General features: G+C 45.4%; 2 protein-coding genes across 3 annotated transcripts in view; one reads left to right on the top strand and one right to left on the bottom strand.

The window, feature by feature from the left end:
- The window catches only part of LOC121288461 (MORN repeat-containing protein 1-like), a 109459-nt gene extending 108642 nt beyond the window's left edge, over nucleotides 1-817 (bottom strand). Inside the window, exon 1 of the mRNA XM_041206993.1 lies at nucleotides 672-817. Coding sequence (XP_041062927.1) covers nucleotides 672-732 — 61 coding nt within the window. The 5' untranslated portion in view covers nucleotides 733-817. The remainder of the gene's footprint in view (nucleotides 1-671) is intronic.
- Nucleotides 818-16638: 15821 nt separating this feature from the next.
- The window catches only part of rer1 (retention in endoplasmic reticulum sorting receptor 1), a 36663-nt gene continuing 26776 nt past the window's right edge, over nucleotides 16639-26525 (top strand). The window contains exon 1 of one of the 2 annotated variants that reach the window (XM_041207094.1): nucleotides 16639-16775. The gene's annotated coding sequence lies outside the window, so the exon portion shown is untranslated. The remainder of the gene's footprint in view (nucleotides 16776-26525) is intronic. The other variant, XM_041207095.1, reaches the window with a different exon arrangement.

The following is a 26525-nucleotide window of genomic DNA, read 5'->3' as shown; positions in this document are numbered from 1 at the left end:
GAATCGGACTCATGTGATGCTCTCCAAAGTACCACAGCCCAGCAACATTTACTGTCTGGCTTTACACATTAACGCCAATGGGGCTCATGGTTAGCATTTAAGGGTTGGGGAATTTACTGCCACATCCCGAATTGCCCTTGAGGTGCTGGTGGTGAGCTACTGCTGCCTTGACCGGTGGCAGTCCATGGGGCATAGGTACACCCACGGTGCTGGTAGGAAGGGAGTTCCAGAATTTTGAACCAGCGACAGTGAAGGAATGGCGAAGGGTAGAGAGCTTAGTGTTTAGGGTTAGAGTTGAGGTTCAGGGTTAGAGTTCATGGTTAGGGTTAGGGCTAATGGTTAGGGTTAGGGCTAATGGTTATGGTAAGGGTTAATGGTTAGGGTAAGGGTTACGGTTAGGGTTAATGGTTATGGTAAGGGTTAATGGTTATGGTAAGGGTTAATGGTTATGGTAAGGGTTTATGGTTAGGGTTAATGGTTATGGTTAGGATGGGGCTAGGGGTTATTGTCAGAGCTTCGTCAACAGGAGAAACCACCGGCAACAACACCGTCATTGCTGGTCACTCAGAGAGACCGCTCCCCCCTGCCCGGCCCAGGCCCCGGCCCCGCCCCTCCGTCCCGCCCCCGCCCCTCCGCCCGGCCCGGGTCGTTCCCCCATTCCGGCTCCTCACCGTCCCGCAGCTGCTGCTTCACCTCCCCGACATAACCACCAGAAGCCGCCGGCACCTCCATCACAGCGCGGCCCTGGCACCAATAACGTCGCCGCCCATTGGCCAGGCCGCCGGCAGCGTTGCTAGGGAAAGGCCACCAATCGCGGTTCGGGGTTTCCGCCGGGTCCCAACGCCTCAACCAACGGTCAACAAGGATGGAGCAAGATGGACCCGGGAGGAGGAATCCTGGAGCTGGTCCTCCCAGCGTTTGTGCCACCTATCGGCCATAATGAACTCTGCTCATACCGTGGGCAGGACTCCCTTATCTGCACCACTGAGGGTGTTGGAACTGGGGATAAAAGGGACATTGCCTGTGGCGGACATATAGCTACAAACATACAAATTAGGAACAGGAGTAGGCTATTCGGCCCCTCGAGCCTGCTCTGCCATTTAATAAGGTCATGGATCTGGGTGTCCTCGGGCTGGCATGGACAAGATGGGCCGAACGGCCTCCTTCTGTGCTGTAACTTTTCTATGGTTCTCAGTCCCCTTGTACGGAATCGTCCCAGAACTCCACTAAGTGCGGTAGTGAGTGTGTAAAATAATGTTTTACCCACTGGTCCCAACGGCGGATTAGCACGGGTATCATCCCGTTCCCGCCTCGTTATTTATGCAGTCACGGGAAACATGCCGTTTCACTGGTGGGATTCCTCCAATTCGCCCGCCACGCCATCGCCTTGCCGCTTCCTCACTCCGGGCGCCAGACTTGAACTTAGCCGCATGCACAGCTCTCAATGCTTGCAGCCCAGAGCTGCTGGTCAGAAGACATAGCCCTGAAAGGCAAGCAGACTGCAGCCTTAGGAGAGGCGATGGCGTAGTGGTACTGTCGCTGGACTAGTAATCCAGAGACCCAGGGTAAAGTTCTGGGGACTCCTGCCATGGTAGATGGTGCAATTTGAATTATATAAAAAACTGGAATTAAAAGTCTAATGATGACTATGAAACCATTGCTGAATGTTGTAAAAACCCATCTGGTCCACTAATGTCCTTTAGGGAAAGAAAGGACATTACCTGGCCTGGCCTACATGTGACTCCAGACCCCAGACCCACAGCAATGTGGTTGACTCTTAAATGCCCTCTGAACAAGAGCAATTAGAGATGGGGAATAAATGCTGGCTTAGCCAGCGACGCCCACATCCCATGAATAAAAAAGCTCACCATTTTTCTGATGCGTCCCTGGAATGCTTTTTGGACGCTGTGGAGGGCTGCTGCAATGTCCAGTACCCCTGCCCTGGCTGCAGGAGGCCCATTAGTGTCACCACTCTGGCTTGGGAGGCAGCGGCAACAGTGGTCAGTACCAACGCCCCACAAAAGAGGTTCGCCATCCCGTGCCACCAGGGTAAGGCAACCATCTCATCGCTCTAAACTCACACACTCACTGGCATCTCACTCACTGCCAGCTCAAGGAACATCACCACTCACTCTCACACACACACCCTCACATGTCCATCTGGCCTCATCTCCACTGGAGACTGCCTCCTCAGCCCTCATCGCCTTGAGGACACTTGCACAGATCAACATGTGTCCCCACACACACACATACACACATACTCTGGGATACCCCCCTGCCCTTCACAACTATTGCCCTAACCCTGCAGCCTTTTTCTTTGCCTGAAGCCACTTCTCCCTCTTCCCCAAGCAAGTCCTAACCCTGCAGCTGTTGTAAAGCTACCCCCACCTTACAGCTGGTCTGGTAAGTGGAAACCTGCCTGTGAGTCACCCTGAAAGTGAACGTGGTGCTGCCAGTGAAGCCTGGCGCTGATGACCACGAGTGCTGCCCGAAGCAAGGTAAGAAAACAACCTTCGGAGTCCCAAGTGAAGCGCAGCTCGGCAGGCGCACGTTGTTTACGTTCAGTTGTGAGACACGGCCGGCCTGACGTGCTGGTCACACCAAGGTGCTCGGACGATGGAGGGATGATTCCGGCCGGCAGGCAAGATGGTGAGATGCAAATGCAATGAAATTAGCTTCCCAATGTTGGACAGCCCCAAATCCCAGGAACCAGTTGACTGGACCTTCTCCGAACTGCTTCAAATGTAACTGGATCCTTTCTTAAGCATGGAGACTATAACTGTGCACACTACTCCAAATGTGGTCTCACCAATTCCCTGTACAGCTGCAGCAAAGCTGGAGCAGGATGAGTCCTGTTAACCTCAGATAAGTGACTTCTGCCAGCTTGATGTACAGCAGACATCTCATTGCACCAAGGATGTAGGGTTGCCAACCCTCCCATATTGTCCTGGATTCTCCAGGAATTGAAGATTAATCACCTAGATGTTGCTGGGAGCAAATCAGGAATCCTGAATTGGGGCATTTACAAAGAAAAATCTATATAACACTTGTTTATTTATAAAAACTGTTGGAAATAGGGAGAAAGTCTGTTTGGGCTGGAAGGTCATTTGATAAAATCTCCAGGAATATGTCCAAACAGAGTTGGCAACACTACAAGGAAATCATGTGACTACTACATTTAATCTTTGATTGGCCTCAGCAGTATCCTCTTCAAATGCAAGACTCTGTGTCTACTAGCTGAACGCGCAGACTTGGATCCAGACTCCAAGTAAAATTCCCCTTGTGACTCCCAAATTTGTATCCTGCTCCTTTGTGCCTCGACTTCAGACTCTGACCTCCTGCTCGCCAATCTTGGGCACCAGGCGGTTCATGATTTTACATATGTTGAACATAATTCTTTAACCTCTTACTGACAAACCACACGCGATCACACTGCAGGAGGTTTAGTGTGTCTGGTAAGAGATCCACATGGATGTTGCCAGCAATGGAGAATTTTAGCTATTAGGAAATATTTGAAAGGCTGGACTTGTTTTCTTGAGAACAAAGGAAGCTGAGGGGAGATTTAAGTGAGGCATTAAAATTACGAGAAGATTATGTGGAGTGGTTAGGAAGGATATATTTCCCTGAGCAAAAAGGTCAATAATGAGGGGACATAAATTTAAAGTAATTAGTGGAAGGATTGGAGGGGAGTTGAGCAGAAAGTTTTTCACTTAGAGGATGGTTGGGGTCTGAAACTCACTGCCTGAAAAAGTATTTAAAAAACACTTGGATTTATTTACACTTGAGGTGCAGTTTAACCTACAGAGCTATGGACCAAGAGTTGGGAGGTGGGGTTAGACAGGATAGACAGGAAGAAGCGGGTGTTTCAGTTATCAAAATAGACTGTAGAGATATATGTGATCCTTGGGGTAAAAGTGATCAGTGTGTTTACCAGAGAAGATTTAACAGACATACACAGCTTAGACGGTGACCACTTACCAGACATCCTAAACCTCATTATAAATAAGAGGATGTTTCAAAATTATTGCAAGAAATAAATCTAAATAAAATCCCGGGTCCAGATGAATTCCCTCCCTGGATTTTAAAGTTAGTAACTGATGAACTGGCTCTAACATTGAACAATCTCTTCCAAGAGTTAGTCAACATCAGCTACTCACCAGGCCAATGGAGGCAAGTCACATCTGTGGCATATTCAAAAAGGGGGATAAAAGTCAGCCAGAAAACTACGGGCCAGCATCTCTCACTAGTTTGTCATTTGCAAATTGCTTGAACATATTGTTCATTCTCATGTCATGAAGCACTTTGAAGTTCACAATATCCTGGTAGACAGTCAGCATGGTTTTCAGTTGAAAAGATCTACCAATGCACAACTTTTACAGAGTGTCAGTGACCTAGTTTCAAGTCTCTGAAGAAAAGAAACTGCACAGATGGCAGTACCAGATTTCTCAAAAGCTTTTGTCAAAGTTCCTCATGAAAAGCTCTCGTCCAAACTTCACTACGATAGAATCCGGGGGACATTATTAAATTGGATCCGGTACTTCCTAATCAACAGAAGAGTGGTGTGTGATGGGGAATCATCTTCTCCTGGAGTTGTCCTGTCTGGAGTGACTCAGGGAACTGTACTGGGACCTTTTTTAGCATTCATAAACAACCTTCCCAACCAACACTTTAAAAACAGGGTGTAACTATTAGCAGATGACTGTGGTTTACGCATCAGGGAAAACTCAAGATCATATCAATTCACTGCAAGATGATCTTCTGGAATTGTAAAAATGGCAGGACCAATAGGACATGGCATTCAATGCCAAAAAATGCTATGTCCATGTGCATTACCAAGAAAGGGATCCACCATTAGATAGCTTTAAGTTCTGTAAACAAATTCTCCAACAGGTGGATACACAACCATACCTGGGGGTTCATCTTAAAAACAATCTTGAATGGGGATTCTACATTCAGTTGATGACATCCAAAGCAAACAGGGTTCTCAGGTTTCTGAGGAGGATTCTTTGCTATTACAACAAAAATACCAGAGTTATAGCTTATCACACATGTGTTCATCCCGTCTTGAAGTATGCTAGTTGAGTGTGGGATCCTTTTTATGGCAGTGGAGTTAAATAAGATTGAAGTGATCCAAAGCCTTGCTGCACGAATCAGGAAGGGAAATACACCAGTGTCACATCCTTGATCAAAGATTTGGAATGGGAATCACTCCAGCAAAGGAGGGAGAAAAACAGACTGACCATCTTCTATAAAATGTTGAATGGACTGTGGGGAATTGACAGAAACAAGTATCCAGTGTCCTCCAGCAATGACAAAACACGGGGTACCCCATCCACACAAACTACAAAGACCATTTGTTTCCAAGACAGTGCATCAACAATCTTTCGTCCCAAGGACAATCCCACAGTGGAACAAGCTGCCAAAGGAAATAGTCACAGCCCCATCACTGGAAATCTTCAAGACCTATCTTCAGATTATTTCCACTTGCAGGTTTTTACTATCAGGACTACCATCTCAGCAGGTTAAACCTGGTTTAGCTAGTGCTGCCCATATAAATGTTGGTGGAATACAGATATTAGTCTGTGATGCCGACACAACTAAATCAGAAGCAGAAGCTCTTTTTCGGCCAGCACAGATACTGTGGGCCAAATGGCCTTCTTCTGAGCTGTAAATCTTTCTATGTTCTTAAACTCCAGCTATTAGTGGACATGAGGGAATCAGCGACCTGTTCCTGCTCTCCACACTGGTAATGAACTTTCATTCATATAGCGCCTTTCACGACCTCAGGACTTCCCAAAGTGCTTCACAGTCAGTGAAGCGCATAGCAAGCTCCCACAAACAACAATGTGACAGTAACCAGACAATCTCTTTATTAGTGATATTGGTTGAGAGATAAATTTCAACCCCGGACACCAGGGCAAACTCTCCTTATCCCGCCCTTCCCAAGTCATATAATGGCTGCTCTTCTGCTCTGACTTTGCTGGAATTGCTCTTGTAACCTAGTCCACAAGTGATTCAACTCTTGTGTGAGGAAAGCTGTAATTGACTCCCCTTCTTATTCCTAACCTCCTCACTTTTAATTTATGTCACTTGGAATTTGAACCCTTCGTCACATTAACCATTAAACAAAGACTTGGATTTATCCAGCACATTTTACAACCTCAGAATGTCCCAAAGCCCTTTAGGAAACATGCAGTCAACTTGCACAGAGCAAAGTCCCACAAACAGCAATGTGATAGTGACCAGATAATTTAGTTTTAGTGATGTTGGTTGAGAGATAAATATTGGCCTAGACACAGGGGAGAATTTCCCTGTCTTTCTTCAAAATAGTGCTACCATAGGATCTTACGCATCCACCTGAGAGGGAAGACAGCGCCTTGCTTTAATGTCTCAATCAAAAGACAGCACCTGCAACAGTGCAACATTCTCGAGTACCATACTGGAGTGTCAACCTAGATATGGTGCTCATGTCTCTCTGTGGGATTTAAACCCACAACCTTTTGACACAGAGGTCAGAGTGCAACCCATTGACCCAAAAGTGACACCTTGGTCAAGTATCCTCTTGAAATTTATGGTCTAAACCATCCCATGAAAAACGACACCCTGGCTGAGGTATGAGGGAGACATTGGTCTCTGTTCCAATTCTGGCCTCTTGTGAATCCCGAATTTCCTTTGCCCCCTCTGCTGGCAGCCATACCTCCAGCTGCCTTGGTCCTAAGCTCTGGAATCCCCTCCATAAACCTCTGCCTCTCTCTCCTCCTATAAATATTCTTTAAAACCTACCTCTTTTGACCAAAAACAGAAAATGCTGGAAAAACTCAGTAGGTCTAGCAGATCTGTGGAGAGAGAAACAGAGTTAATGTCTCGAGACCCATATGACCCTTCTTCAGAGTGGAAGAGAAGTGGAAATGTGATTTATACTGTTTAAGGGGGGGGGCGCAGTTGGAGCTGGATAGAAGGTCAGTGATAGGTAGGGACAAAGGACCAAACTCTGGTTACCTATCATAATATGACTGAGTGTCAAACTTTGTGTAATAACACTCCTGCAAAGCACCCTGGGATAATTTACTGTAATTAAAGGTGCTAGATAAATGCACATTGTTGTTGTGGAATCATTGCCCTGTAAAAGTCAGCACTTTAGAGAGCAGGGGCATTTGTACAGGGAAAGCAGAAACTCTGCTCCCAGCACACAGCTGAGTGGGCTCTGTTCCGATTCTTGCTGGGTTTGCTGTGACATGAACCCAGCCACGAAAGCTGGCATTCAGCAAGAGCTGCTGCACTCTGAAGCAGCAGAGTGCGGTAAAGCCGGACTGTGCTTCCCTCCCCCAGCTGCAGCACTGAGAAAAGATTAAATCCTGCATATGGTTGTCGGTGGAATTCAGAGCAGTGTTCAGGCACAGATTCCACTCCACTAGGGAATTAATTCAATGCTCAGCTCCACCAATATGTCATGTCCGGGCAATAAGTTACAGAAAAGTACTCAGTGGGCTGATCTGTTTGGCGTTATTGTAGGAATTCGGTAGGAATACAGTCCAGCAATTTTTTTTTTTATTTTTTGTAAAAGAAACAACTTTTGACCTGAATCCAACCAAAACACAGACCTTAACACCAGCACGAGTGAACAAAGCGACATTAATAAGATCGCATAAAACAGAACCTTCGACTCATTAGAGGCTTCCACACATTGCAGTTTGGGTCCAGGGTGAACGAAGGTATCAAAAGCCCTTCCCTCCAACAATTTATTGTTGAGCATTCACGTGAAAAATGAAGCCATGGATTTGATTTAAAAATTTATCTCTGTATCATTTACAGATGGATTCCTTTGTCTTTTTAAACTGGACATGGCTTGTTTCCTGATTGTGCAGCCCAATTTTCTTGGCATCTTGTCCAGGGCCTAGAGCAGAAAGACCACATTCCATTGCTCAGCTTTCTCTTTCTCTCTCTCTCTCTCTCTCTCTCTCCAAGCTTTGAACTCGTCCCTGTCCCTGCCTGGAGCCCATTGCTTTGGGAAGTAGGCCATCTGGTGGCGAGTTGAAGAAGGTGGCGGGGAGAACGAAAAAAAAAAGAAGCGCTTTCAGTTCCTGGAAGCCTTTTTCTCCCCACAATCTGCCAAGGAGCTTTCGTGGAGTCTCCGAGAACCCGTCCAACTTCATGAGTGAGCCTAGGGCAGAAGAGTCAGCTTTAGGAAATTAAAAAGAGAAAATGCTGGAAACACTCAGCAGGAAAGGCAGCATCTGTGAGCAATAGCAACTTACATCATGCGTATGAACATACGAGTTAAGAACAGTAGGCCATTCGGCCCCTCGAGCCTACTCCAACATTTGATAAGATGATGGCTGATCTGATTGTGGCCTCAGCTCTAAATCCCGATCCACCCCATTCCGTGGTAGAGAACGCCACAGACTAATGACTCTCTGAGAGAAGAAATGGCTCCTCATCTCTATATTAAATGGGAAAACCCATATTTTGAAGTGGTGCACCCTAGTTCTAGATTCCCCCAGTGAGGGGAAACACCTTGTCAGCATTTACTCTGGTCAGGCCCTCTCTTAGAATTGTACACGTTTCAATAAGGTCACCTCCCATTCTTCTAAACTCTAACGATTAAACCGTAGACCAACCTGCTCAACTTGTCCTCATAACCTTCAACAGTTTGTGCACATTTGCGCCCAGAGGGTATCTGTGCCATTGTTTATAAATACCCCATCCCTCAAACTCACCCACTGGAGCTGCTGCTGGAGATGGGGGAGGTGTTTGGGGGGGGGGGGCATGGGTGCACAGGGGAAGGGGGGGAAACTATAGGGCAATGACTGACTTGGGGAGGGGGTATGGGGCAGGGTATTTGGATTTCTCTTTCTGGGTCTCCAGCCTCTCTCTGTCTTTCTCGCTCACCCCTGGGCCTGAGACACCTTCATTCTAGCACATCTGCATCATCTTGTTTCCTCCCTCCCTCAGGTCCTGTCATCAACACCTTCCCTCCCGCAAGCTCCTCTCTATTACTGTGTTTTTGCATATTTTTAAAATCTTTTATAGTTGCATTCGTATAGCGCCTTTAATGTAATAAAACATGCTGGGCGCTTCGCAGGAGCATTATAAAGTTAAATTTGACACTGAACCATGTAAGGAGACATTACAGCAGATGTCCAAATGCTTTTGCCACAGAGTTAAGTTTAAAGAGCATCTTAAAAGGAAAGAGAGGTAGGGAGGGGGAGAGGTTTAAGAGGGGAATTCCAGAGCTTAGGGCCTAGGCAGCTGAAAACACTGCCGCCAATGGTGAAGCGATTAAATTCGGAAATGCTCCAGAGACCAGAGTTAGAGGAGAGTAGATATCTTGGCTTTAGTTCTGACAAAAGGTCACTGGCCTGAAGCGTTAGCTGTTTCTCTCTCCACAGTTGCTGCCAGACCTGCTCTGTGTTTACAGCATTTTTTTTTCAGTATCTGCAGTATTTTTCTTTTGAAGAGGGTATCACAGCCTTGCTCCGGTGTCCTTATTCACCCACCGTCCAGCAGCAGTGACAGGCAGTGATCAGGAGTGAGAACTCTGGCTGATGTTTGTTCCTTTCATAACCCTCAAGTACCAAGGCCAATTGTAGCTCTGCCTACCGTTCAAGTTACCAACTGTCCAATTTGTAACTAGACTCAAGGTTTCAGAGGTCCTCTTTCGTGTTAAGGCTGGTATGTCATCACCTCCCAGAACTCCATGCTTGAATCCCTTCAATCAGGTTTCAGCCCCTGCCACAGAACCAAAACACCTATTAAAACCACAAATGACATCCTATGAGATTGTGACTTGGGTAAACAATCCATCCTTGTCCTATTCGATCTGTCTGCAGCCTTTGGTACCGTTGGTCACACCATCCTCCTCTAACACCTCCTCAGTGTTGTCCAGCTGGTGGGACAGCTCTCATCTGGTTCCATTCTTATCTAAGCACAGTCAGAGTATCACTTGTGATGGCTTCTTCTCCTGCTCCTGCACCATGTCCCCTCACGGGTCTATCCTTGGCTGCCTCATATTTCTCATCTACATGCTGCCCCTTGGTGATAGCATCCGAAACACATCATCAGCTTTCACATGTATGCTATTGACACCCAGCTCTACCTCAACGCCACCTCTCCCGACTTAGTCACTGTCTCTAAACGATCAGACTGCTTGATTGAAATCCTGTACCAGATGAGGTGACATTTTCTGCTGTTAAATATTGGGAGGAGCGAAGCCATGGCCTTCAGTCCCCGCTACAAACTCTGTTCCCAGGCTGTGGAGTTGATTCCTGTCCCTGGCAACTGGAGAAGGCAGAACCTGATTTTTTTGCAACCTTGGTATCATATCCGACACTGAGATGAGATTATCTCTCTCTCTACAGGTACCATGCCTCTAAAAGGGCAATGGCGACCATGGACCTCCATGTTAATCTTGCTCTCAACATCATCTTCACCGGTACAGTGGTACATTCTCCCAGTTTGCGAGGTTCCTTACTAAGATTGTTCTTTGTCTACCTCGATTTCTTTTACCATTGATCTTTCCCATCAGCATCAGACTTTCTAAATCATACTTTCTTATTATGTGCCCAAGAAATTCCAACTGTCTCTTTCTGATCTTGGTCAGCAGAGTTCTTTCAGGTTTCAGATTTGACTAGCGCCTCTTCGTTGGTAGTGTGATTTGGTCCAAGATATCTCCATTACGACCTCATATTTGCGGTGTCACTAAGCCCGCCCAGCCTGCCGCTGTAACGTTACCTGCCTCATCTCATCTGGTGCTGAAAGCCAGATCTATGAATTGTTGCCTGCAGACTTGACAATTCCAATGGACTCTTGGCCTCTCACATTCTACCTTCTGTAAATGTGAGGTTATCCCAAACTCAGCTGCCTGTGTTCTAATTCACACCAAGCCCTCTTCACTCACCCACCCTGGGGCGCACTGACCTACATGGGCTCTAGGTTAAGCAAGGCCTCAATTTAAAAATTTTCATCCTTGTTTCCAAATCTCTCCACGGCCTTGCTCTCCCCATCTCCAAGATCTCCTCCAGCTCCACAATCCTCTGGTACATCTGCATTTCACTAATTCTGACCTCTTAACCAGCCCCGCCTCTCTGTCTTGCTTTCCTCCTTTAAGGTATTCCTTAAAACCTACTTCTTCAACCAAGCCTCTGGCCATCGACACTAATATCCCCTTATGTGCCTCAGTGTCAAATTTTGCTTTATAACATTAAAGGCGCTATATAAATAAAAGTAGTTGTTCAATGAAATGCCGCTGTTATTATTATCATGAAAATGGGAAAGCTGCTCTCACAAGGAAAAAAGTGGGGACCACCACTAAAACTTCATTCCTCTCCCACGTTTCCCGCTCACCCCAAAAAAGCGATTGGTCCAACAAAACTGATTTTTAAACCAGAACATAGCTGAATGGGAAACCAAGGAATCATTTAGAAATTAAGCCAAAAATTCCAGTACCCAGAGGAAGTCCAGTGCGCTCGTAGAAAGTACATTCAAACACTGGATGCAGAGTACTTCAACACTGCTTCTTGAACCAGGCGTATGTTGGCAGGAAGGTGCCCGATTGCACATATACAGTTACTGGCCATCAGTTACTGGGGCAAACAGCCTCTGGTTTCCACAGCTCTCTGCAATTCAGAATCCTGTTTTGAATCTCGAATTGCTAAATCTCCAGGAATGTCCTGGAGTCTCCAGGAACGAAAAGTTAATCTCCAGGGCATGGCCGCAAGCAAAACCCGGGAGGCAGTTTATTATTTTAAAAAATAAAGTGGCTGGAGGGATACAAGGCTGTTTTATTGGCGGTCAAAGGTCATTCCATTGGGCAACAAAGCCCCTTTTCACATTCCAGTTGGCCAGGGGAAAGGTGGGCACCTCAAGGGTGGGCGTGTCGGTTGACCACTGGTGGGAGTGGAGGATGGGGTGGTGGGAGGTCACGTGATGAAAACCTTCAGGAGCAAGTCCAACCAGAGTTGGCAAAAAGGCAGCTGTCCATCACCTGAACAGGTCAGTCAAATACCTATCAAATAGGGTGTGTGTGGCTCCACACTGTGAAATACACTTACGCAGGTAAATAAGAACATAAGAAATAGGAACAGGAGTAGACCGTACTGCCCCTCGAGCCGGCTCCATCATTCAATACGATCATGGCTGACTTCCTGCCCCAACTTAAGGGCAGAATTGTCCCAGATTTGCACTAAGTGCGGTAGCAGGCGAGAAAAAGGACGTTCTATCCGATGGCCGCAATGGCAACTTTTCACGCCGTATGGCCCAATCCCGCCTCCTTAATCATACATTCCCGGGAAACGCGCCGGGCCGGGTCGCTGGTGGGGCTTCCTCTCATTTGCCCGCCTCACCATCATCTCAGGTCTTCAGTAAACCGGGCGCCATATTTAAAGGCCGCCCCTGCGCAGAGCTAGCGCTCTTCAAGGGATAGGAAGCTGCTGGGAACCGATGGCTGGCCATAGGGAGGAAACATGCTGCCCCCAACCCGGATTTAGCGACGCCTCCCTTGAGCGCCTACTGGACACAGTGGAGGCCCTGCCACGATGTTCTCTACCCCACTCTGAGCGAAGGCCAGCAAGCAAGGTCCCCAATCCAGCATGGGAGGTGGTGGCAGCGGTGATCAGTGCCAACGCCTTGCAAAAGGGGACAACCACCCAGTGCCAAGAGATTCCCCAACCTGGGGAAACAACTTTTCAGTACGGACCTGTCAAACCCCTTCAAAATTTTATATGCTTCAACCAGATCACCTTTCTTTCCTCTAAACTCTAGAGAACATAGGCCCAATTTGCTCAGCCTCTAATCCCAGGAACCAATCTAGTGAATCTTCGCAGTATCGCCTCGAAGACAAGCATATCCAAGGTTCACTTTTCTAAAAATCTATGTAATTTTTAAGTTATTCTTGGGAAATTTGGCATTTCTACAAAAGCCAGGATTTGTTGCCTATCCTTAGTTCCCTTGAGAAGGTGGTTGTGAATCTTCTTCCTGAACCGTTGAAGGCCATGTGGAGTTCCAGGGTTTTGACCCAACGACAGTGGGGCAATGGTGATTTAGTACCAAATTAGGATGTGACTTGGATATTCAAATAAGTTACATTGAACAGTTAACTAAACCTCCATTTGGACAATGCATCACTTTTTTTTAAGTGATTCTCCCTGTCCTAAAGCAGGCAGCGCCTCCTTTTTTAAATTTTTGGCTGCTCATTGTTTTGCAATACACCTTTTCCCAAAGTCCACAGTCAACAGAGCTCCATTCAGCCATGTACCAACGTTCTATAAGCTTATTTTATTAGTGTGGGTGTTTCAGCAAATAGCAGTGTCTGTCTCTGTCAACATTGATGAAACGTTAGGCGTTTGATTCATTATTACAGAAAGTGAGATAAACTGCAAACCCATTTAAAAATTAAATTATAGGAACAGGAGGAGGTCATTCAGTCCGATCATGGCTGAGCTGCATCTCAACTCCATTTACCTGATTTCGTTTCAAATCCCTTGATACCCTTTCCCAGCAAAACTCTATTCATTTCAATCCTGAAAATATACAGCATCCAGCATCAAATCATTTTAAACATCTCAATTAGATCACTTGTCAACTTTTTAAACTCAAGGGAATGCAGGTGAAGTTTTAGCAACCTGTCCTCAGAACTTAACCCTTTAAGGCCTGGTATCATTCTGGCCAATCTACGCTGCATTGCCTCTAAGACGAATGTGGTCTTGCGGAGATGAGGTGCCCAGACCTGGGACAGCACAATTGTGATGGAGTCTGAACAAGGTTCTACACAACAGAAGCTGATAAATTATCAGAAAAGCTCAAATGCCACTAACAAGGTTGGAAATCTGCCGTTGTTACCCCGTTCTGGCCTAGACCTCACTCTAGTTGACCATTAAGCACGATCGGAAGTGGCCAACAAACCACTCAGTTGTATCTCAGAATAATTAGCGATAGATAATTAATTCCAACCTTGGCAGCCAAGCCCATGTCCCATGAACGAATTAAAAAAGTGTGGAATTCTCTGCCACAAATCATAGTTCAAGTAGAGTTCATAAATGTCTTTAGAGGGAATTGAAAAAGAGGAATAATAAATGGCTTGATTGTCAAGCAGGAGACACAAGATTAAACTGGGTCTCTCGTGTTAAGGAAAGCAATGGTGCATACTTGATGTTTCCATTTCTGGACTAGGACATTCTATGATGTCGTGGGGTTTACCATGACATTGACCCCAACAACACTTTATGAGTTGACTAAGAATGGCAATAATTCCTTTTAATGTAAAAATGTAACTGTCCCACTCAGAAAAACACAACCCCTTGTGTTTAAGTCAGTTCTAAATACTAATGAGAGTGATGGTTCCTCTGGAGAGAGCAGTCAGAGCAAGTCCACTGTGCCATAGGTGGTTCAGCTGTACACAGGGAGGTGGTGTGAAAGGAGGAAGGTTGGGAAAGTCATATTGATAGATAGGGAACAGACAAATGTTTCTGCAGCCACAGATATGAATCCCAGATGATATGTTTCTTCCTTGGTGTCAGGGTCAAGGATATCATGAGCAGCTGCAGAGCACTCTGAGGGGGGAGAGTGAGCAGGCAACAGTTGTGATTCATATCAGTTCCAACAACATAGGTTGAAAGAGGGATGAGGTCCTGCAGGCATCTTTTAGAGAGCTCAGGAGACTATCAAGCAGGTCCTCAAGGGCAATAACCTCTGGATTACTCCTGATGACACACGCTAGTCAATGTAGAAATAGGAGGACAGAGATGATGAATGTATTGCTAAAGAGAATGGTGCAGGAGGGAGGGATTTAGACTCCTGGGACATTGGGACCCGGTTCTGAGGGAGGCAGAATCTATTCAGTCCAGCCGGTGGCACCTCGACAGAACCAAGATCAATGGAGAGGTTTCCCAGTGCTGTTGGGGAGAGTTTAAACTAAATTGGCAGGGGGATAGGAATCAGGATGTAGCATTAGAAAGGAGAAACAAGACACACAAAGGATTGGAGGAGACAGATAACACAAGAATAAGAAATAGTAAGGTATTAGGTGGGGTCAGAAAAAGAGCTAATGCAGTAAGGCCTAAATTAGATAGAGGCAAAATACTGCGGATACTGGAAATCTGAAACAAAAACAAAAATTGCTGGAAAAACTCAGCAGGTCTGACAGCATCTGTGGAGAGAAAAAGAGAGTTAACGTTTCGAGTCTGTATGACTCTTCTTCAGAACTAAAGAGAAGTAAAAACGGTGAAATATATACTGTTTAAGGAGGGTGGGACAGGTGAAGCTGGATAGAAGGCCAGTGATAGTTGGAGGCAAAGGAGAGATTTCAAAAGTCAAAAGATGTCATAAACAAAAGTTGGAAGGGGTGTTGATGGTGGTGATACTGGAGGTGCTAATGGTGACATTAAGAGTAGAAAGCAGAATGAGCAAATGACAGATGCCCCTAGCCAGCTTGGCGTGCGTGTGGGGAAGGTGTGGGAAAAAGATCAAAACAGGCTAAAAGGTGGGGATAAAACAATGAATGAAATGGAAATAATTTTTTTTTAAAATAAAAATAGATGGGGAAAATACATAAATATAAAAGTTAAAAAATAAATATTTGAAAAAAGGGGATCAAAAAGGGGTGAGGATGGAGGAGAGAGTTCATGGTCTGTAGTTGTTGAACTCAATGTTAAGTCTGGAAGGCTGTAAAGTGCCTAATCAGAAGATGAGGTGCTGTTCCTCCAGTTTGCATTGAGCTTCACTGGAACAATGCAGCAGGCCAAGGACGGACATGTGGGCATGAAAGCAGGGTAGTGTGTTGAAATAGCAAGCAACAGGAAGGTCTGGGTGATGCTTAGGTTTATATGTGCTTGTACGCACGGTGTATGGTCAAAAAGATTGGTGAGCACAGGCACAGGTAGCCACATGGGAATATGACTTTGTGGCAATAACCAAAATCTGGCTCAAAAAAAGGGCAGAGCTGGGCACTCAAAATGCCTGGATATAAGTTGTTCAGGAAAAGTAGGGAAGGAAAGGAGGAAATGTGGCATTATTAAGGAGAATACAGTATTACAGAGCTGGAGAGAAAGGATGTCCTGGAGGGGCCAATGACAGAATCTATTTGGTTAGAGTTAAGAAACAAGCGAGGCACCATAACACTACTGAGTGTATTCTATATACTATAGGTATGGAAGAGCAAATTTTCAGGGAAATTACAGAGAGGTGCAGGAACTATAGAGTAGTGATAATGGGGAACTTCCATAAATCTAATATATGTAATAGTGTGAAAGGGAGATGGGGGAAAATATCTGATACTTGTTCAGGAGAAGTTTCTGGCCCAGTGAGGAAGGAGGCATTGCTGGCCGTGGGGGGGTCAATTGGATTAAGAACATTGATCACAGTACCATAATGTTTAGATTAGCTATGGCAACTATACAACCTTCAGAGAAAGCTGTGCAAGGCTACAGGGAAAAGGGTGGGACTAGCTGAGTTATTCTAGCAGAGAGCTGACATGGACACGATGGGCCGAATAGCCTCCTCCTTTGCTGTAACCATTCCATCCATGATATGCAAAGTGTCTTTGCATCTTTACCATGATAAAGCTTCCGGGGGTGGGTATACTCCAGCGTGACATGTTGCAACTTCTTGATTGACAAGTCAAGTCCATGTGGCAACGCAGGCGGTGGAGCGCCGTACAATCGATGAGAACCGATCGATGTTTGCCGGTGGCGGACGGTGGGGTCTGGGCGCGAGCGGGAACGAGGCCGCAGTGACGTGTTGAGTTGGGGAGTGGAGGCCGCTGCGAGCGAGTGGCTGTTCAGGTGAGGGAGCGCGGCCAAAAGTGGGCACGGGGAGCGCCCGTTGTCGCCTTAATCTGACAGTACAACCGAAAATATTCCCTAACTTTAACCGTTGCGCTTCGCCGCCTTGTTCTCGCTCGGCCTCCCGCGGCGTTGTCTCTGCCTCGGAAACGCCGCGGCCTTTGAGGGGATGGAGAGACCGGAAACTGCCGGCGAGTGCGCGGGGCATGGCGGGACCTGTAGTTTTCTGACAACCTCCGGCGCTGTATTTGGGGCGGTCGGAACTGACTGCAGGACTACAAATCCCAGCTTCCACTGAGGAGGCCGCACAGATCAGTATTCTTGAGACGCCGACCGGCCAACCTTCATCAATGAGAGCTGACCCTCTACGCTGCAGCTCGCTCTCCTTTTGGCTTTAAACGCCATTATATTCACAGTAAGAACGCCCTGGAGTTAAAGGGAGAGGGGGGGGGGGGGAGGTGGTTCCCCGCTGTGTGTTGTGGGGGATGTAGTTCCTTATTCGCAAACCCCGCTGGGAGGAGTGGGCAGGAGGACTACGCCTCCCATGACGCTCCGCGGTACTGGCGCCTGCCTGGGTCAGCTCTCGCCTGTCTTCTGAGTGCTGTCAGTCAAATTCATTGCTTCCATTGTATTTCAAGAGTTGAAACTCTCATCTTTCCCAGAGGTCATGGCCTCAGGCCACGACGAACAATTTGCAGATGACAGGTGTTTCCTTACTAGTGCCTTAAATCTTGGGTTTCAGTTTCACAGAAAGGCAAATCTGCTATCGGTTTGCTATTTGAGGAAACGTACTATAAATATAAAAAAAATCATTTGATTTTTCACAGCGTTGCTGTTTTGCGATGGATTGACCATGATCTTGAGCAGTGCTGAAAAGGACAGTGTGGGGTGAACTTCAACCTTTGTCACCCATAATTTCATTTGACCTCCGTCACTGTGACAGTAACTCTTCAGTAATCAGTTCAGGGTTGGATATGTGTGAATTAACTTACTGTATACATGGGTGTTGTAATCACAAGAAAAGTACAAATTGCTCTTGGTGTTTTCTGGTTTACAGTCTGAAATATTTTCTCTACTTTTTACTTTCTGTGGCAGTGAGCCATTTTGCTTCTTGAATAGAGAGCTAGGAACACCCAGTGATTCACTCCTCCCTTCTTTCCCTATTTGTTGATGTGAAGCTATTGGAAGCAGCCTTGGGGGCATTTGTTGGTTGCTCTGTCAGGATTTTGTACTGGCTGTGTGGTTGTCCTCAACCTCCCATGTTGTACTCCAGTGATAACATAGGGACGGGAGGAGGCCATTTAACCCCTAGAGCTTGTTCCACTATCAGTTAGATTATGGCTCTTCTATCTCTTAACTCCATTTGCCTGTCTTGGTTCCATAAAACCTTAATATTCTTGGCCAACAAAAATCTATCATCGTTGCTTTGAAATTTTCAATTGGTCCCCAGCTTCAGCTTTTTAGGAGTTACCTTGTACCCAAAATGTCTTCTCGAGTTGCATCTCATGTGCAATTTCTGTGAAGGAATATAGTCAACTTTGCAATAGAGGATATTCTGTTCAAAATATACACTCATCTCTCAATCTGGTAACTAATGACCCATAGTGGATCTGTCACTGTAGAGATTAGTATATTGAAAAATGCTATTACAGAAGTCAAAATAATCTAGGCTGTTGGTAAATACACCATAGAACTCGACCACGCAGATCGGAGATCAGTTTAGATCATTAATTTGCAGAGTTAGCCAATCTCAACCAAAGCAGCAATTGGGATATTACAAATAAGAGTCCCCCGAACTAGAGAGGTTGAGATCATTTAGGGCTACAGTTCATAATTGTTATCCTGCTGGAATTGTATCCAGCCTGAGCCAGTGCCTTCAGCAGAGGAAGAGTGAAAGAGAGAAGTAAATTGCTCCACTGTGTTAAATCTGTACTGAACAATATCTAAATTTCTGAATTCATTTTCCCATTTTGAAGGTGTTAAATTCCTAGTGGGTCTCTGTGTGGCCTTTTTAACAGCTTTGAGTTGTGGGTGAACAGGAGCAATCTGGATTGTACACCAGCTGATACAACTGACATGTTAAGCATATAGTTAAAGGTTTAAAGCCATAAAACCATTTCCATATCTTGAACACAGCAATTTCTACTGAAATTCAGAATGTGCTAACTATACATATTGAGAAACAGCAGTGAAGAAATCACTGATTTTTACTGCAGTGAGTATCTTAGGTAATTCAAGACAATCTTTGAAAGGGAGCTTCAGGAAGTTGCTCTCAGGTGAAAGTGACTGCCCTTGACATCAAGGCCGTATTTGACTGAGTGTGGCATCCAGGAGCCCAAGCAAGACTGGAGTCAATGGGAATCAGGGAAAACTCTCCACTGGTTGGAGTCATACCTAAAACAAAGTAAGATGGTTATGATTGTTGGAGGTCAGTCATCTCAGCTCCAGGACATCACTGCAGGAGTTCCTCAGAGTAGTGTCCTGGGTCCAACCATCTTCAGTTGCTTCATCAATGACCTGCCTTCTTTCGTAAAGTTGGAGGTGGGGATGTTCGCAAAATGTTCAGCAGCATTTGCAACTCAGGTACTAAAGCAGTCCATGTCTAAATGCAGCAAGACCTACACAATATCGAGGCTTGGGCTGACAAGTGGAAAGTAACTTTATTGCCAGACAATGACCATCTCCAGCAAGAGTGAATGTATCCATCGCCCCTTGACGTCCACTGGCATTACCATCGCTGAATCCCCCAATATCAACATCCTAGGATTTACCATTGACCACAAACTGAACTGAACTAGCCATATAAATACTGTGGTGACAAGAGCATGTCAGAGGCTAAGGAATCCTGCAACAAGTAACTCACCTCCTGACTCCCCAGAGCCTCTCCACCATCTACAAGGCACAAGTCAGGTGTGAAATGGTGTACTCCCCACTTGCCTGGATGAGTGCAGTTCCCACAACACTCAAGAAGCTTGACACTGTCCGGGACAAAGCAGCCCGCTTGATTGGCACCACATCCACAAACATTCACTCCCTCCACTACCAACGCATAGTAGCAGCAGTGTCACCATCTACAAGATGCACTGTAGGAATTCAACAAAGCTCCTTCGACAGCACCTTCCAAACCCACGACCACTACCATCTAGAAGGACGAGGGCAACAGATAGATGGGAACACCACCTGGAAATTCCCCTCCAAGTTGCTCGCCATCCTGACTTGGAAATATATTGCCATTCCTTCACTGTCACTGGGTCAAAATCCTGAAACTCCCTTCCTGGCAGCACCATGGGCGTACCTATTGCATGGACTGCAGCGGTTCAAGAAGGCAGCTCACCATCACCTTCTCAAGGGCAACTAGGGATGGTCAATAAATGCTGGCCCAGCCAGCGAAGCCCACATCCCATATGAATTAATTTTTTAAAAATCCCACTCCATGCCTGCTGCCTAAAGCAAATTTGTATGCCTCCACTTTCATGAAATTAAACAACTTATATTTATACAACACCTTTAATATAATGAGAGGTGCTTCACAGGAGCATTATAATCAAAGTGTGACATTGAGCCTTAGGAAATATTAGGTCAGATGGGCAAAAGCTTGGTCAAAGAGATAGGTTTAAAGGAGTGTTGTGAAGGAGGAAAGTGAGGTAGAGAGCTGAAGGGAGGGAATTCCAGAGCTGGAGCCTAGGCAACTGAAGGCACAGCTACCAGTGATGGAGCAGTAATAATGGAGACTGCACGAAAGACCAGAGTTAGTTGAGCACAGATATAAGGGTTGTGGATTTGGAGGAGATTACACAGCTAGGGAGGGGCAAGGCCATGGAGGGATTTGAAAACAAAACAAAGTCGAGAACTTTAATTAAATGATTACTGAAGTTTTAAGAATCTGTTCTGATTACATAGTTACCACATGATCACATTCTGGTTAAAACAGACTGTTCGACCCACTCAGTCTGTGCTGTTCATCCTCCACACGAACAGTATTTCTAATTCCATTTGCCTACTCTGTTCCTGTACCCCTTATCTCCCCTTTTCTTCAACTATTCTTAAATGTTGATGTAGTCTCTGCTTCTACCACTAATGTGCATCCCACAGAATCTCAACCATTTTCTCCCCCTACACAAAGTTTCTCCTGCTCTGTCCCAGATCTCAAGATCTTTGAATCCTGCTTGGTCTTTGCAGTAGGTTGGTATTTAAAGATCCGATAGTGACATTTGAAAAAGGGAAAGGAGATTTCCCCCCCCCCCATCATCTCTCCCCACCAGCACAACAGAGTCACTGGCCACTTTTGTCATTAGCTTTGTGTGGGACCTTGCTGTGCAAAAATGGATTGCGGCATTTCGCACCTTTTTTATTCTTTCTTGGGAGGTGGGCATTGCTGGCTGGGCCAGCATTTATTGTCCATCCCTAATTGCCCTTGAGAAGGTGGTGGTGAGCTACTTCCTTGAACATGCTGTCCATCTGGTGTGAGTACACCCCCAGTGCAGTTAGGAAGAGCATTCCAGGATTTTGACCCAATGACAGTGAATGGCAATATGGTTCCAAGTCAGGATGGTGTGGGGTTTTGAGGGGAACTTGCAGGTGGTGGTGTTCCCATGCATCTGCTGCCCTTGTCCCTCTAGGTGGTAGAGGTCACGGGTTTGGAAGTTGCTGTTGAAGGAACTTTGGTGAGTTTCTGCAGTGCATCTTGTAGATGGTACACATTGCTGCCACTGTGCATCGGTGGTGGAGGGAGTGAATGCTGAATGTGGTGGATGGAGTGTGCCAATCAAGCGGCTTTGTCTTGAATGAATGTGTTTTATTGGATGTGAAGCACATTGGTATGACTTGAGGACATGATGAGTCTCTGAGTGCACGCTTTTTTTTTTCCTTGCTTCTTGCCATCCCCTAAGAGAATATTGTTGCTTGTAGGACTGAATCTGACTTAGCTGAGGCACTTTGGGTGGAAACTTTTGACAGCAAGTGAATGCAATTAATGAATGAAGATTGCTGTAGCAGCCTATGGAGAAAGGAAGTAATTGGTATAGAGTTATTTAAAGGGATCTGTCTGGGAAGGGGCAGGTAATTATTTTGGACAACTTTAATTGCCCTGAATGAGATTGGATTGCTTTATCTATGCTCTTCAAATTGGAATACAGATGATGTGTCAGGAAGGACTGTAAATTGATGGAGTGCTTTTTGATGCAGTGTATTCAGTAGGAAGTGGCTGCATGTGATCTGCTATTCTAACAACGTGGATGGTATTAAGATACATATCAGCCATGATCTAATTGAATGTTGGAACAGACTTGAGGGACTGAATGCCCCTCAGTCTACTCTTGCTTCTATGTTCCTATGGTGTTAGGGTCACTTGTACACCAGTGATCATAGTCTAGTTGAATTATAACATCCACCTGAACAGGCAGCCAGGATCTTGTACTGGTAATTGGTGTTTTCACGATTGAAGATATAGATTTTTTTTATTTGGTAGCGATGGTGGCAATGGTGATGTGAAAGAAATAGCAATCTTCCATGAAGGGCTCATAAGAAATTGGACTGCTTGTATCTTAAAGCACCCAGACACCATTGCTTATCAATTGCAATGATCATCTGACTACCCTACCCACATGACAAATACAGCATTATAAATCATTAATAATAAAAATAATTTATCTACCGGTAGTAGGGTAGGTGTGGTTTCATGTCACACTCCAGAGACTGGAGTACAAAATCCAGGCTAACATTCCACTGCAGTACTGAGGGAGGGCTGCATTGTTGAAAGTGCCATCTTTTGAATGAGATGTTAAACTGAGGCGCTCTCAGGTGAATGTAAAAGATCCCATTGAACTATTGGAAAAGAGCAGGGGACTCTACCTGGTGTCCTGGCCAATATTTATCTTTCAATTGACACCACTAAAACTGTTGAATAGGTCACCACGTTGCTGTGTGTAGGAGCTTGCTGTGCGTAAATTGGCTGCCACATTGCCTAGATTTCAACAGTGAGTATAGACCAGGATTTTCCCAGTGGGGGGCAGGGCTCGCTCGCCGACATGTAAAATGACACACGGTGACGTTGGGTGGAACTCCTGACATCACCGCGCCTGTTTAAAGTTTCAGGTAGGCGGGGACGCAGCAGAATCAGCTGTGCGCCTGCCAACCTTTCAATGGCCAATTGAGACCATTGACAGAGTCATTGAAGTAATTAATGAACCTGCCCGTCCAACCTTAAGGTTGGCGGACAAGCCGGGAGCCCTAGAGGGCTTCAGAAAAAGCATGAAACCTCATCCACGGGCGGAATGAGGTTTCATGTAGGTTTTTAAAACTTTAATTAAAATTTTTTTTAAAGTTACGGACATGTCCCAACTCATGTGACAGTGTCACGTGAGGGGACATGTCAGTTTTTTTTTCTCTATTTTTAATATTTTTTATTGTGGCTCCGGTCTTCCTGAGGCAGCACTTAGCCTCAGGGAGATGAGTCGCTCTTTCATGCGCATGCGCCAAAGAGTGCACTGTCGGGTTAGGGAATTACAACCCCCCCCACCCGTACAGGGAGCACATAGCGCTTCAGGATGGACATCACGCTGGGCGGGTCTTAATTGGCCTGTACACGTAAAATGGCGGCGGGGCCCCAAATGGGGGCACCAATTGGAGGCTCGCCTCTTGTGTGCCCACACTTCAACCTCCACCCCCCCCCCCCCCCAAACGGGGGCAAAATCCTGCCCCGTGTTTTTAAGTGGATCCAAAGTAATACTGGATTGATGTAAAAAACAGACAATTCGGCATTGCAGTCTTACAAACATATCACTCCCAGGTTTTCTGAGTCTGAATTTTTTGTTGTTGTAATACATATAAATAGTTGGCTGATGGACCAGTTGGATGTTGGGATATATTTAAAGGTCAATATTGAGCTGGAACAGGAGTAGTTGAAGCGATTAGCACAGATGCCTTTAAGAGGAACCTAGATAAGTACTTGAAGAAATAAAAGGATATGCTGATAGGGTTAGATGAAGTACAGTGGGAGAAGGCTCGTTTGGAGCATAAATACCAGCATAGTCCAGTTTCTATGTTATGTATTCTATCAATGTAAGACTTTATTGGCTGTGAGGCACTTTGCGGCAACCTGAGATCATGAAGTAAAAACAGAAAATGCTGGGAAAGCCCAACATGTCTGACAGCATCTGTGGAGAGAGAAACAGTCAACATTTTGAGTCCATGTAACTCTTCATCTCAAGAAGAGTCATACAGACTCGAAACGTTAACTCTTTTTCTCTGTCCGCAGATGCGGCCAGACTTGCTGAGCTTTTCCAGCATTTTCAGTTTTTATTTCAGGTTTCCAGCATCTGTAGTATTTTGCTCCTATCATAGCTGCGATTGTGAAAGACTGTATAAATATATAAAAATTGTTTATTTTCTATAAATAACAAACTATGTTATGTATTAAGAGTGTCCTTCACACTCTGGTTTCTGAAGTATATTAAAGAATGGAATAATTGATGGTCAGGTTGATTTATAGGTTAGTTTCTGTTGGTGAGATGTGTTTGGCAACCATCCGTCGCAGATTAAGCTCTGATTGATCTCAGGACCTGCTTAGAACATTTCTCCTGCATGGCATTGTGCCTAAAAAGGACAAGCCATAGTCACAATTAAATAACACAGCAATGCTCCCAACACAATCCCACAGAGATCTGTTCGTACATTTATTATGAAGTAACACTTCAGACTGATGGTAATTGTGTCAGGGTGTGAATTGCTAAGCTTGGCTGTCACAGTTATCTTATGTACAACTCAATAAGATAGCTGCTGTGTAATCACTCCTGGGCATCCATTAACCTCAAAGATATTAACTGGTTGCCATTCAATGCCAGTGATATTTTGATTTTGCTGTGGAAGCTATGAATTGGATAACTGACTGCAACAACTGCTGCTTTTAGCTACAGGGCTGTGACCAACAGTCCAGAATGCTCCAGTAATTCATTCTGGACTGCTACTGTTAGTATTTATTAACAAGCCCAGAGAGCTGAAGGTACTGTGCATGCCGTATCAGACATTAATACTTAGTTGTAGCAGGAAGCAAGGCATCCTGAATGGTAAGATCCATTTTCAGAGTTTTCCAGAGCTGCAGGAACGGAACAGGACATGTGCTAATTACATTTAATACTGAGAATTCTAATAGGTTGGCCAATGATAAAGCTTTGATAAGACTGTATGGGATGGTGGCAGGAGTAGGGCTGGTGAGGGGTGAAGAATACTGCTACTGAATGTACAAATTTCAGTCGACTCACCGTTTGGTATCCAAGAGTGATTCTTGATTGGAATCACGGTTAATATTTAGACCCAGATATGATAGGACAGAAATAAATTGATTTTAAATTAATTGCTTTTCGGGACAGAAACTTTTATTGTTTGGCTCACTGACTTTCTAAGAATCATAGGAAAATATTTATGAACCATTCAGATAAGCCCTGTGACCCGAGGCTATACTTATTTAAGTATAATCCCTCCCAGAAACATGATAGGGTCCACCTTGTCCTCACTAATCACCCCACCAGCCTCCGCATTCAAAGGATCATCCTCCGCCAACTCCAGCATGATGCCACCACCAAACACATCTTCCCTGCACCCCCCTGGCGGCATTCCGCAGGGATCGTTCCTTCCGGGACACCCTGGTCCACACCTCAAGCCCCTCCCATGGCACCTTCCCATGCAACCGCAGAAGATGCAATGCCTGTCCCTTTACTTCCCCTCTCCTCACCGTCCAAGGGCCCAAACACTCCTTTCAAATGAAGCAGCATTTCACTTGCACTTCCCTCAATTTAGTCTACTGCATTCGCTGCTCCCAGTGCGGTTTCCTCTACATTGGAGAGACCAAACGCAGACTGGGTGACCACTTTGCAGAACACCTTCGGTCTGTCCGCAAGCATGATCCAGACATCCCTGTCACTTGCCATTTCAACACGCCAACCTGCTCTCATGCCCACATGTCTGTCCTTGGCCTGCTGCATTGTTCCAGTGAAGCCCAACGCAAACTGGAGGACAGCACCTCATCTTCCGACTAGGCACTTTACAGCCTTCCGGACTGAATATTGAGTTCAACAATTTTAGACCATGAACTCTCTCCTCCATCCCCACCCCCTTTCCGATCCCCCCCCCTTTTTTTTCCAATAATTTATATAGATTTTTGTTTTCCCACCTATTTCCATTATTTTTAAATGTATTTCCATCCATTGTTTTATCTCTACCTTTTAGCCTATTTCAACCCCTTCCCTTCACCCCACCCCACCCCCACTAGGGCTATCTGTACCTTGCTCATCCTGCTTTCTACCCTTAATTAGCACATTCCTTTAGATAATAGCACCACCTCCACACCTCTTTGTCCTTTTGTCTATGACATCTTTTGGCTATCTCCACCTATCACTGGCCCTCTATCCAGCTCTACTTGTTCCCCCCTCCCTTAAACCAGCTTGTATTTCACCTCTCTTCTATTTTTACTTAGTTCTGTTGAAGAGTCAAATGGACTCAAAATGTTAACTGTGTTCCTCTCCGCAGAGGCTGCCAGACCTGCTGAGTTTTTCCAGGTATTTTTATTTTTATTTCTATACTTAATTAACCTGAGTTGAGAGAATTGGTTGCTGTTGTTAGGAATTCATCCCTATTGAAATAAATAGGAGGATGAGCTTTATTCATGGACTAAACTTGCTCTTAAGTTAGAGCTTGCAGTAAGCAGCACTAATATGTGAATAAATTTAAAAAAACTGCAATTAAAAGCTTGACAGT

The sequence above is a fragment of the Carcharodon carcharias genome, chromosome 15 (genome assembly GCF_017639515.1).
Source record: "Carcharodon carcharias isolate sCarCar2 chromosome 15, sCarCar2.pri, whole genome shotgun sequence".
Taxonomy (NCBI): Eukaryota; Metazoa; Chordata; class Chondrichthyes; order Lamniformes; family Lamnidae; genus Carcharodon; species Carcharodon carcharias.
The sequence above is the reverse complement of the archived record's forward strand: the minus strand, read 5'-3'. Positions and strand labels throughout refer to the sequence as shown.